The 12,617-nt window shown below is 40.4% G+C and overlaps 1 protein-coding gene across 8 annotated transcripts in view; it reads left to right on the top strand.

The window, feature by feature from the left end:
• ROBO1 (roundabout guidance receptor 1) overlaps nucleotides 1-12,617 on the top strand; it is a 698,238-nt gene that overhangs the window by 637,276 nt on the left and 48,345 nt on the right. For all 8 annotated transcript variants that reach the window (XM_039556121.1, XM_010399516.4, XM_010399517.4 and 5 more), the window contains 8 exons: nucleotides 218-389; nucleotides 2,883-3,088; nucleotides 4,467-4,548; nucleotides 4,717-4,885; nucleotides 4,984-5,150; nucleotides 8,207-8,328; nucleotides 10,525-10,756; nucleotides 12,014-12,135. In XM_039556121.1, the coding sequence (XP_039412055.1) occupies nucleotides 218-389; nucleotides 2,883-3,088; nucleotides 4,467-4,548; nucleotides 4,717-4,885; nucleotides 4,984-5,150; nucleotides 8,207-8,328; nucleotides 10,525-10,756; nucleotides 12,014-12,135 (1,272 nt within the window). The remainder of the gene's footprint in view (nucleotides 1-217; nucleotides 390-2,882; nucleotides 3,089-4,466; nucleotides 4,549-4,716; nucleotides 4,886-4,983; nucleotides 5,151-8,206; nucleotides 8,329-10,524; nucleotides 10,757-12,013; nucleotides 12,136-12,617) is intronic.

Below are 12,617 nucleotides of genomic sequence, written 5' to 3' on the forward strand. Positions count from 1 at the left end.
ACACAATTCTATGTGCATATCTGCACCTATTTTATCATAAAAAAATCCTACAGCAGCTATTCCCATTGTGGTATAGACATGCTTAAGACATGAAGAGCAGAATGTTTTCTGTATAATGTGAAAAGATTCATTTGTTTAGTTATATTGAAGTTATGCTTATTGATGTTTGCTTATTTAACTTGTTTTTTCCCCTCTTTCTTTCCTGTACATCTTTTAGAATCTGCTCTTCTCATACCAGCCCCCTCAGTCATCCAGCCGATTTTCAGTTTCCCAGACAGGAGACCTCACCATCACCAATGTCCAGAGATCTGATGTTGGGTACTACATCTGCCAGACTTTAAATGTTGCAGGAAGTATCATAACAAAAGCCTACTTGGAAGTTACAGATGGTAATCATAGATTCATTTTATCATTTCCAAGTTTTTTATTTTTATTTGAAGACAGCAGTGCGGTTATGTGACACTACTTTGAAATCTGTTTTGCATAAATGTGGATTTCATGTTTCTTTGAACATAAAAATCCTGTTTTAACCACCTCTGTCAGGGGTTTAAAATTCTGGATAATGTGTAACACTATATTTCCGTTTTATATTGGTAAGTATATTCAGTTTATGGATTTTGGTCGGATCTGTTAATTTTTATCTGACTCCTTTTTAGCTTCCCCCACTGGATTTAATTTACTTTCAGATTGCTTACTGCCTGGTTCTTTATCCCTTTTATTGTGTGGCCATTTGCATAGCATTTCCATTTACCTGGTTTTTTCCTTGTTTCTTAATATTATGTTTTAGCAAGGAAAAAATATCAACCTGTATGGAGATCAGCAGAAAAACATAGAAATTGTACATCCTTTTTAAGGAGTGGTTGGGAAAAAATATAAGATGAAAAAGCTACAGGGAGCATGTCTACAAGCAGTAATATGTGCTGATGTGAGGCCAGTTTGCCAATTATCAGAAATACTTCTTATTTTTAACAGCAGAGTATATACACAGGGAAAATACTAATCTTAGCATTTACAGAGAAGGAGGGTAAGAGCAGAGAATTTGAGCAGAGGGAAGCTGTTGTCTGAGAAGAGTTTCCATAAAGAAGCCCTTCGCCCTATAGAAAACAAAACTAGTAAAATTCTAGAAACATGCAGTGAGCCTGTAGGATTAAATTGTTTATTTATCTCCCCCTCCCCCTGGATTGAGATTGGAGGAATAGGACTACATCCCTTCTGCTTCCTCACAAGTTGTAAGCCACATTTCCTAATCCTCTTCTTTCCATTTTTTCAATGGGGAGAAGGCCATGGGAAGGTGAGAAATAAATTTAAAATAGAAAATTAAGGAAGTTAAAATGGTTTTCTGCTAATGACTTACGCCATCTGAACTTGGAAATAATCAATTTAAATGCATTTTTTTTACTATATGCTCTGGATTGATCTGGTGAGTAGTTGTTTTTTATAGTGTCTTGGGACAGTTTCTGGTACTTCTATAAAAGTGAAGGCAGAATATGCTGAATATTCCTAAAGGTATTAGAATACCTTTATGAATGGTTTTCCTAAAGGTAGGGGGAGTTGTCGTCAGCTTCAGTGGCACTAAAACTAGCCATGAATTTCAGTGTCATTAGATTTCTTCTATAAAGTACAATCAACTCCTTACCTTTGCCAGCTGCAAAGCTCTTGACAAACTTGTCAAAGTCAAGTACAAATTATAAGTGGGCTTATTTTGACTGTCTCTACAGAGAAAAGTCGTAATGGCCTCAAAGTGTGTACCAACAGGCTGGGACAAGAACTAATGGATAAATAAAGCAGTTGAAAACAGAGTGTTGTTTGAACATGCAAATGAAATTATGGGAGTTGGAATTTAGCCAAAAAAAGCAGTGCTAACATCCTGTCTGTTGTTATGAAAAGTAATTGAGAAATATCTGATGTTCACAAGTTATCAGAACTTCAGGTTTCTATTTCAGCCACCAAACCAGTTTTTAAGTTACGTGAGCCCCATGCCACTGCTGAGCAGATTTATGACATTTAAAATTATGGCTATTTTCAGATCATCAATCCATGTCATCTTGGATGGTACAGGTAGAGCAGATCCCCAAAACACAAGATAACTTTTACCTCTTTTTTTTGGATAATGGAAGACAGTCATTCTTTTTTCTGTGAATGCTGAGACCGGTTTATATTTTTCTGTGCAGTAGAATTAAATAGTCTATCAATAGCATTTAATTTCCATTGTGTGAAAGATGCATTATAATTGACATAGACACACTGTGGGATTATCTTTGTGGCTTTGAAGTCATCATAAAAGTCAGAAACTACTGGAAAAATCTTTTGTAGATGAGATTTTTCCAATACGGTTCTATCCATTTGTGTTTGCTTTACCCTACTGCTTGGCATCTCACGATTAAGGAACAGCACCAAGATGAGTTGGTGCCACATAAAAAATGGTTATTTAAGCAGTAGGTATTTGTCAGGTTTTCCCCTGATTGCCTACCTCCTTTTTCTCTGTCTTTAAATGCTGGAAGTATGAGCTGTGTTATACAGGCCTGCCAGTGGTAAAAGGTGGAAAAGGTGAAGTCTGTGCCTTGCCAAAGAATCTGGGAAGTCCCTTCTTTTCCCATTATCGCTTCATAAAGACATTGGGCTTGGAGAATGCCTGGAGGATACCAGTGTATAATATGCAATACTTCTCTGTTCTGAAAATACCGTGTTGTGTATCATTTTAAACTTCCGTAGCTGCGCGTCATTATAATGCACCCTGCCCTGAATAATGCATGCCTCCCACTTTAATTACTTGTTTAATTATTTTTAGTTTGTTTCAAAGCCTCGAGCAACTGCTGTTGCTTAGATGATTAGAAAATTACTTCCAGTTTCAGAAATGTCTTTCCTGTTGTTCCTCCTGGCAGTGATTGCAGACCGGCCTCCCCCTGTCATTCGGCAGGGTCCTGTGAATCAGACTGTAGCTGTAGATGGTACTTTAGTACTGAACTGTGTGGCCACAGGCACTTTAATGCCCACTATCCTCTGGAAGAAGGATGGGATCCTCATTTCCACCCAAGACTCTCGCATCAAGCAGCTGGAGACAGGAGCACTGCAGATCCGATATGCCAAGGTAGCCTGAACTGGCAAATGGGTTTTCTGGTTGGTGGTTTCAGTTTGTGCCTTCACCTCCAGGCATTTCTGATATAGTAAACCCTACATTTAGAATTAATGAAATGTTACATAAATGTACTAAAATATTTGATACTTCATGTTTTCAGATAGTATATTCTTTATGCATAACACCTGCCTAGGGCACATTATTTCTGATTTCATAAGGAAAAATGCTCTTTAGAGGTATTAATTAAGGGAATTACTTGGTACTTAAAACATGAAGGGGAATATTTCAGTAAGACAAATCATTACATTATTTGGGCTTTAGCACTAATAGATTAAAATGATGTAGTTAATTCAAATGTTGTTAAAGAAAACCTTTGTTTAGCATATGCAGTAATAGAGCCCTGTACACAGCTTTTTCAGAGGAGTTTTCAGTGTTTAAACATGCTCACTAATACAGTGTAACAAAGCTTAAAATGGTTAACCACCTGTCAAATACCTGGCTTCCTCAGGGAGTTATAGTACCTGGCCAGTATTGCTGCTAGTCATGCATTGCACGGTCTAAAATGTTCTAAAATGTGAAGTTGTAGCATCCTGGCTGTTCTCTGCTATCTTATCTGTGGTTTGAAGTGTAGTAAGTTTGTTTTAAATTAGGCTGAATACATCACTTTACCACATTCCCTTGAGTTGTCCTGCTGCCAATTACAAGTTAGACTGGCTTAGAACCTCTGATTTTTGATCACTTCCATTCAGTTTGTCTGCTGAGGCTGGGACCTGAGGAGGATAGCATTTCTTTTTTGGGAGCAAAAAAAGAAACTCTTTTGAAATGTGATTAAGTCACATATGGACAAATAATCAAACATTCAGAACTGGATGAGGATAGCATATGGAGATTCTTTTTCGGGTCTGCTGCAGAGTGAAATTTATACTAACACAGGGAGCCCCATATGTACCCTCTGCAATATTTAAGCTTTGCTTTAAGGATGACATGTTCTCCGGTGCTCCAGTCCCGATAAATCCCCTGGCATTATTTATGTAGAAGGTTGACAGTTGCATGAGGTCTTGTCATCTGAGTTCCTTCTCAATTTATTTGTTAGGACCTCTGCAGAGTAAGGAATAAATGCTACAGGAAATGGCCTTCAGTTTGCTCATCACAGATTAGTTAATATTAAATTAGAATCTGCAGCATTTATTTTGTGACTGCTCAGAAATAAATACCCATTTTTGTTTTGTCAAAATCGTAACTTCTAATGGAAGAAGTTTCTGGTGCGAAGTTTTTGCGGGCTAATACATTTATCCATATTCATGGGGGAACACAAAGAGCCATAATTACTTCTCTAGCACCCTGAGTGCCTGATTGTTGCAAATATTTATTCTTCTCCTCTCCCATTCAGCTGGGCGACACCGGCCGGTACACCTGCATTGCTTCAACCCCGAGTGGCGAAGCGACATGGAGTGCATACATAGAGGTTCAAGGTAAATCCATTAGGGTTCCTCTCTGTGGAGAAAGTACATGAAGAAAAAACAGCAATTGAAATGCAGAACTTATCTGACTCTGTCATAAATTGCCGGTGCAGATATGAGCAGCATTTAGCTGACAGCTGCTTCCTGTCCATACTCAGCATTTCTCTCTCCTTTTGTTAGAGTTTGGAGTCCCAGTGCAGCCACCAAGACCCACTGACCCAAACTTGATTCCTAGTGCTCCATCAAAGCCCGAGGTTACAGATGTCAGCAGAAATACAGTAACGTTGTCATGGCAACCTAATTTGAATTCAGGTGCAACACCAACCTCTTACATAATTGAGGCCTTCAGGTATATGAGTCTTGTGTGATCTTGCTGTCTGTATCTTTACGTGTAATGCGTTGCTAAAGGACCACATGCTAACCTGCTGTTGTGTGTTTTATCTCTAGCCATGCATCAGGGAGCAGCTGGCAAACTGTAGCTGAAAATGTGAAAACGGAGAGTTTTGCAGTTAAAGGGCTAAAACCAAATGCAATTTATCTCTTCCTTGTGAGAGCAGCCAATGCGTACGGGCTGAGCGACCCAAGCCAAATATCTGATCCAGTGAAAACTCAAGGTAACTTCTTGAAACTGAACATTTTGGGTGTCCACAGCAGCTGTCACAAGTTGACTAAGCAATACCAGATGCAGGAATTCTGGTAGCTTTGGACTGTCTACCTAGCCTGGCTATAATATATACTACATAAAATACAGAGTTTAAACTTGTATTTCTCTATAACACAGACTCTGACAGCATGTTGCATTGCCTAAGGGAACTCTAGTATCTCTTATCCAAAGATAGTTCCAACTTGCAGAATAGCTCTTGCTAGCAACCAAGGTAATCCCTGGTTTTTTTGAGTTCCCACACAAATCCTCAAATTCCATGGAAATATTATTACTATGTCCAGTGAATCAAATAAGGCTTAAGACTGAGACAGGGGGAGAAACAGCATGTAAACTAAGTTGATTTCTGCTGTATTAGGAAAGAGAAAAGTTGAAAATTTGAAGAAATTTGGCATCATGAACCTGGAAAGAGGTTTTGGCAGTATGTTAGACGTATTTCCATAGTACAACTGTTGGAAGTAAAACAGGGTAGAAAGCAGTGCTTACACACAGCCAAGTGGGAGAAAAGTCTGGGTAGAAGTGAATGAAGGAGTCATCCACTGACTCCAGCTGTGACTGAAGTCCAGCTATGGGCTCAGTCCAGCTACGTAAAATTAAAGCTATCTTTGTGTTTACTCTAGCCAATAAATGATACTTAGGGTGATGTACAGGGAATAATGCATTGCAGCTCTGAAGCCTGCATTTTTCCAGTAGAAAAGCTCAGATTCTTAAGAAGGGGAAAACTAGACACACTCTTTTTCAAAGAAAAGTGATAGAGATCGTATTTTTTTTTGTTTGTTTGTTTTTCTGATCTTCCTACTTACTGGAGAAATTGACCCACTGGCTTATTAAGAGTGTCTGTGTTGTATGTTTGTTTCTTTGTTTGCACAAGTAAGAACATGTTGGTTTTTGAAAGGAAGTTGTCTAAAGGAAACAAAGCGTTTTTCTTTGGTGACTTCTCATGTTTTGTGTAGTTGGTCTGAAAGCAAGTCTGTCTTATCTCCCCTGGGGAGTGACCAGTTTCACATTGCTGTCTTTTGGTATTGTGCATTTCTCCTGATGGGTGACAATTTCAGTGGATATGTATAGACAGCAGAGTCACAGCCCCATGGAAAATCAGGATTGTGCAGGTTCCCAAGTCTGCTACCAAGGAAAGATTTAGTAACCTTTTAGTGATTCCTGATTTCTGGGAATAGAACTGCACGAGCCTGTTTCTCATGTAGTGTAGTTTCATTTTTGGAGATGAGAAGAGGTATTGTGTCTGTCCCAAATTAACTGATTACTGAGCTGATTCTGAGAAACAGCAAATGTTCTGTTCACTCAACTGAATGGTTTATAATGACGTGGAAAAGCTTCACTGTTCTCTGGGCACCTAGTAGAGCTGAAAACCCAGGAGCCACATAATACATCAGTGACAATAACAACTAACACATAAAATTTTCTCCAATCGTAGGAAATGTAATCAAGTGTCAAGTTCTTTAAAGCAGTTCTACTCCTCTTCCAATACCATTTCATTTTTGTTTAAGTTGTGGTCTCTCTAAGCAACAATTTCCCAGTTCACTTTTGTCTAGAGGGTGGTGTAGTCCTAAATGCATGTTCAGTCCACGAACGAAGATGAATGTAGGTTACTACCTTCAGTGCCTTCATCCCTTCAGTACTGCCTTCCTACTGCCTTCATCTTTGCACTTTACAAACATTAACAACCACATTCTTAGGTGTTTTCACTGACAGTCCCTGTCTTGGAAGCTTGGAGCTTAAACAAGAGAGCACAAGTATCATTGTATAGCACAGATGTACAAGTGGCTGAGCCTGGGAATAGTTTGATTTTTTTTTTGTGGATGACTCATCTTTTTTGACTAGCAAAGCTAGGACTAATTATTCCACTGGCTTTCCTGTTACTGTTCCCTGTTCTGAGCAGGGTGATATTTAGGCAATGCTCCCAAACAGAAGCTTTTATCTTTAATGCTTTCAAACTTTGGGAGGAGGGAAATACTGTGACTGTGGACTGTTTGCAGAACATACTGCATGAGGATATAGCAGGGACACAGTAGAGGCTTTTTTTTTGGTTTTGTTTTTACTGATGTTGCTTGCTAAGAATCCAGATTTGTCACTCACTGACTACACATTAACCTCAGCAGAAATCACTACAAGTACTTTTCATGAATTTCCAGTCATAGCATTTTAGCCATAGTCAGCATGGTATTTGTTTAAAATGAAGTGATCAAGGAGTTGAGATGTGAACTCAAACCAGAAACTATGTTACTCTGCTTTCCACAGTACATATTTTAGATGCCCTCTTAGTGATTACCCTGTAAATTTTACACATCTGACAGTCATTCAATTTCAGTTAAATGCTTTCCAAGGGCTCAATATGCAAAAACTATGTGTTTTCATTGTACCATTGCGTGTTTTGAGCAGAATTTGTCCCTTCATGCATATGAATAATCCTACCAGCTATAGGATAGACCAAATATCAGACGATCCAGACAGCCCTCAGCTGTGCTCTGCCTCCCGTTTACAGAAGCCTCTTGCCATTAGAGAAGCTGCAGCCATATGACTAATTTTTCTTTTCTCTAGTTGTTAACATTATTTTGTAGTAACTCCAAGTAAGTTTGTCATGAATTTATCTAAAGATACAGCTTCTGCTTTTCCTGTTCTGTATAGGTTTCCTGGTCTCTTGGAATGGGCAGTGGGCAACGGAACATTTTCTCTTCCCGGCAGGAAAGAATAAAGAGATGCTGCTGTAGCTCTTTACCAAATCCATGAATGTGGTGTGTCTGTTTGTGCTCATTACCCTCATGTTCCTCTCTGTCAAAGGAAGTGCAGTGGCTTGAGTTGGTATTACCTAAGCATTGGTGATTTGCTCAAGAAAATACTTCATGTGGTTTTTTCTTACATGATTAGGAAGTACTTGGGGTAAACTTTATTAGTGATAGCATCACATACTTTCTGACATACCCATTTGTATTTACATGTACTTATTTCACCAATCGTGTGTACTTGTGAGAATGGAATCTTAAATTGTTGCAGATGTTCCGCCAACAAGTCAAGGTGTGGATCACAAGCAGGTCCAGAGAGAGCTGGGTGACGTGGTGCTACATCTGCACAACCCTACTATCCTTTCTTCCTCCTCAATTGAAGTTCATTGGACTGTGAGTATAAATCTGTGTGCTGCTGGGATGTACTGCTTTGGCTGCAGTGGGGACACACTTTAAGAAGCTGTGTAGTTTGTATGATTGCAAATGGTTTTCTCCGGGAAGAGTGCTGCTTGTGCTCTGCTTTTCTACTTCATTAAATTTTGTCCCATTTTCTCCATCTTTGTCTCCACAGAGAGTGCTGTTTACAATATGGTGAGGGTTTCAGAGTCCTCCTCTGGAAGCTAAAGGAGTGATCAAAGCCCTCCTAAGTCATATCATTTGAAGCCTTTGCACTGTTTTCAGTAGGACGTGTATCAGTCCCTTAATGAGATAACATGGGCAATTCCCTGTCTGTCAGTCACCTGCAGAGAGAAATACTGCATAATTCTGTTTGAAAGTGTTACCTCCAGCCTACAGACACACTGACAAACACACCCAAATCAGATAGCCTCATCTGAACCTATCCTTTCCTACCGTGCGCTGAGTACACGTGGTGCAGGGAGAAGAGATGTAAAAGGCAATGTGATATTGATGTTGCTCTGGCAGCAGGAAAGCAGGAATTCGGCCACGTGGAGGATATAGCAGAGGAAATGAGGGATTGAGGAATGTAACTCAAAGATCAGTTTTAAAATGGAATGCAGAATTAAGAAAAAGTTGGGGATATAATTATGCCACGTACAGAAATAAAGCCATAAGGAGTGAGCTTTGAGGTCTTTGTGTGACTTCCATCTGAACATTCCAGTATATTGGCAGGGATAGTGTGGGACAGCATGGGCTGTAGCTCCTGCCATGCCATGGCAGAATATTTTGAACAGGAACAAAAGGCATTTTGACTTTGTAGAAGAGCCGTAGCCCAAAGGAGTCCTGATCCACAACCAGGGCTCCTCAATGCTGCAAGAACACCAATAATATCTGCTGTGTTGCACAGTAATTACACTCCCACCTGCAGTATGGCCACCTGCAGCAGGCAATCTCCTGTTTTAACTAATACATTAAAACATCTTTGAGGTTCCTTGCTAATTCTTTTTGACCTTTACTTACAGAACAACCTTTTCAGACAGGCAGCTTTTGTCAGTCTCTTGGGTGGCCTGTGGCTTCTCTGCAATTTCAAAAATAAGCATTACCTCAGTTTCAGCTAACACATGCATTCTTTATGTGATTATTAAAAATGAAATGTGTTGCTCTTTGGAGTAAAATTGCAACCACATGGTTTTACTACACCACTGTATGAGATTTTTGAAAACAGGGAAAATCTGATGCATTTTAAAAACTTTATTGTGGTTGTTATTGGGCTTCCTTATTCATCAGAAATTGAAACCAGTAGTTAAAAAGATAGTGAATGCTCCATAACAGATCACTTGTATAAGGTAGCTTTCTATTTCAGCTATAGGCAAACATATTGGATCTGCCCTTGTTTCCATTCAGATCTCTTTCTCCATATATTTGGTATAAAATTGCCTTAGTTTGAACAAAGTGCTCCGGACCATTAAGTCATCAGCTTGATCCACTTTTCCAAGTCTCATCCATGTTGCTGTACTGAGTTTTATGTTCCCTCCTGGAACCTGGCCCTTTCTTTCCAGCAGAGAGCCTCCCACTGAGTGGGTGGACGTGGGGGAAGTCTTTGGAGAGATCTGCCCTCTGACAGAGCCCAGCCACAGCAATGGAGACAGTGCCAGCTGGCCACCCTCTCAATTTGCTTTCTCCAAAAAGAAGCAGGCAGGAAGCAGTGCTCATTTCACGGGTTTTGGGAAGCTTCCACACGTCAGGAGAGTTGACAGGCTCTCTCTTTGATCTCCATATTCATCACCCTGAGCTGTGGCACTATAAATCTCCCTTTCCCCATGTGCCCCCAGCCCTGCTGTGCAGATTCAGGTGGGCAGCAGTCTGACCTGTGCTGAGCTCTTTTTCTCCATGGATACAAAGACTGTTCATTTCATGGAGCTGGGGCATATTATACAACTCTGTTATCCCCCTTTAATGCCTTCCTAAATTCAGGGAAACCAGCACAGTTCTACCAGCATCAAAGAGATTAATGCACTTGTGAATCAGGCCTGTAATTTGTTGTAATGCAAGGAGCCTTTATCTGCTTTGGCAGTGATGTTTACTTTGAATAACATGAGGGATAGTCCAGGAGCCGTGCACGGTGTCATGGGCATCACCCCTGGTTCCTGTCTGTTCATGGATGTGTTCTGTGTTCTGCTGTCTTGCCAGGTGGATCAGCAATCCCAGTATATTCAAGGATATAAAATTCTGTACCGGCCTACACCAGCATCTTATGGAGAATCAGAGTGGTTAATCTTTGAAGTGAGGACTCCAACCAAAAACAGTGTTATCATTCCGGAGCTGAAGAAAGGTGTAAACTACGAAATCAAGGCCCGCCCTTTCTTTAATGAGTTTCAGGGAGCAGATAGTGAAGTGAAATTTGCAAAGACCCTGGAAGAAGGCAAGTAGGAGCTAGACTGTCTTCATCTTTCCTTTTTGAAGTAGCAGCCTGGCCGGCTTCCCTCTGATATGTTCATTATTTGATCTTGTTTGAAGTGCATGCTGTTTGAGAGCAGCAATCTGTGGCAGAGGAGGCTGTGTCGGACTGATCATTATGTGAATTGTTTGGTGACACAGAAGTAAATATTCTGAGCCAGGCATGAGAGACAGAGAGAGAAGGATGTGCAAAAAATCCCTCCAACACACAATGGGAAATCCGCTTTTTTATCTTCCCTGCAGTGTGTGCACTCCTCCCTGCTGAGTTCATGGGCTGGTCACAAGTGACTTCTGTCAGATTCAAGCACTTGCTAATCACTATCTTGAGTAGATAGCAGACAGTACAGAAATCATCAAAGCAGTGTAGCTGGGGAATGGAGACCATGGTTTTTAGAAGGCTTTTATATCTGGATCAATCAGCGAGACCAAATGGAAAGATGAATGAGGGCAACAGATATAGTGGCCTAAATTATGTATTTCCATCTCATACATGTGCTAAAAAGACAAGGTTCATAAGGCTCTTCCTTTTGTTGCTGCACAGGCAAGTATGCAAGGTGGCCACTGCCTCTGAATAGGGATTTTGGTGCTTCTGCTAGGATGAGCAACCTTCCCCTTTCTATCTTCCTTCTCCATTAGAAGTGCTGTGCAGCTCCAGTTTATTGCTGCAAGTGGTTCAAAAGGTGTGCATAGCTGCATTCATCCTAAGCATCAGCTAAGCATCCACTTTTTAGAAGGACTATTTCAAATGCAAAACATAAATTATTATTATAAATATGTTAATACTAACACATTTCGCCCTGACTTTAAAAATTTTTGTATTACTCATTATTTTTTACACATTAGAGGAACTAGATCAGGGGACTATTTATAGGATTTATTTTTCAAAACTGTTGATCCTAGGTGAGGTGATTTGAGAGCAGTGAGGAACTCAGTTCTTGGGACTGTGACATGCAGGTAATGGGTGTCTGAGCTTGGAAAGTGTAATTTGGAGTGTTACTTTTCCTGGCCTGCACAGCAAGACTACGGCAGAACTCAGAGCCTGGTTGTTGGTTTATACATTTTCCTTCTGTATCATTTTATCTTGTGGGCACAAACTGCCCTCGGTGAAGGGTGAGGCATAAAAGATTGCATTTGTAGAGCCCAGAAACCATCTTCCACTTAAACAAACTCTCTTGTGGGTGTGGCAAGCATAACCATTCAGTCTTTCTTTCTGAACAAACAGCTCCTAGCGCTCCACCTCAGAGTGTTTCAGTAACTAAGAACGATGGGAACGGGACAGCAATCGTGGTCACCTGGCAGCCACCCCCCGAGGACAACCAGAACGGGATGGTTCAAGAATATAAGGTACTGCTGCCATGGCTTGGTCCCCTGGCAGAGGGAGCGTGGCCAGGTAGTGAGGAGATGGGCTGTTCGTGGATGCTTGGCTCCATCTTCTGGTTACTCAGAGAAAATGGGAGAGAAAAATCACTGCTTGGAATCAAACTCCGTATTTAGTGATTCTGCCTAGGTGGTGGAAGGCAATTAAAATAGCCTCCATAAATCAAAGCAAGGGGTCAACACTTAATTAAAACAGCTCCCTCCTTGCCTTCTTTATAACTTGGGAAATGCACACACAAGGAGAGAGGGAACCATACCTGTTGGAGAACCATTTTGTGACTCTTAAGACATTGGCCAAGGTAGGTAGTAAATATAAACAGGCTTAATGAGTTGAAAAGCTCAGGGATAATAATTAACAGTGTTAAGATCTGAGTAAATTACGCGTAACTGGGTAGTTAAAACAAATGGAAAACTTTCAAGGCAAGAATGTGCTTCTATGATAATAAATC

The sequence above is a fragment of the Corvus cornix genome, chromosome 1 (genome assembly GCF_000738735.6).
Source record: "Corvus cornix cornix isolate S_Up_H32 chromosome 1, ASM73873v5, whole genome shotgun sequence".
In the NCBI taxonomy this organism is placed as follows: domain Eukaryota; kingdom Metazoa; phylum Chordata; class Aves; order Passeriformes; family Corvidae; genus Corvus; species Corvus cornix.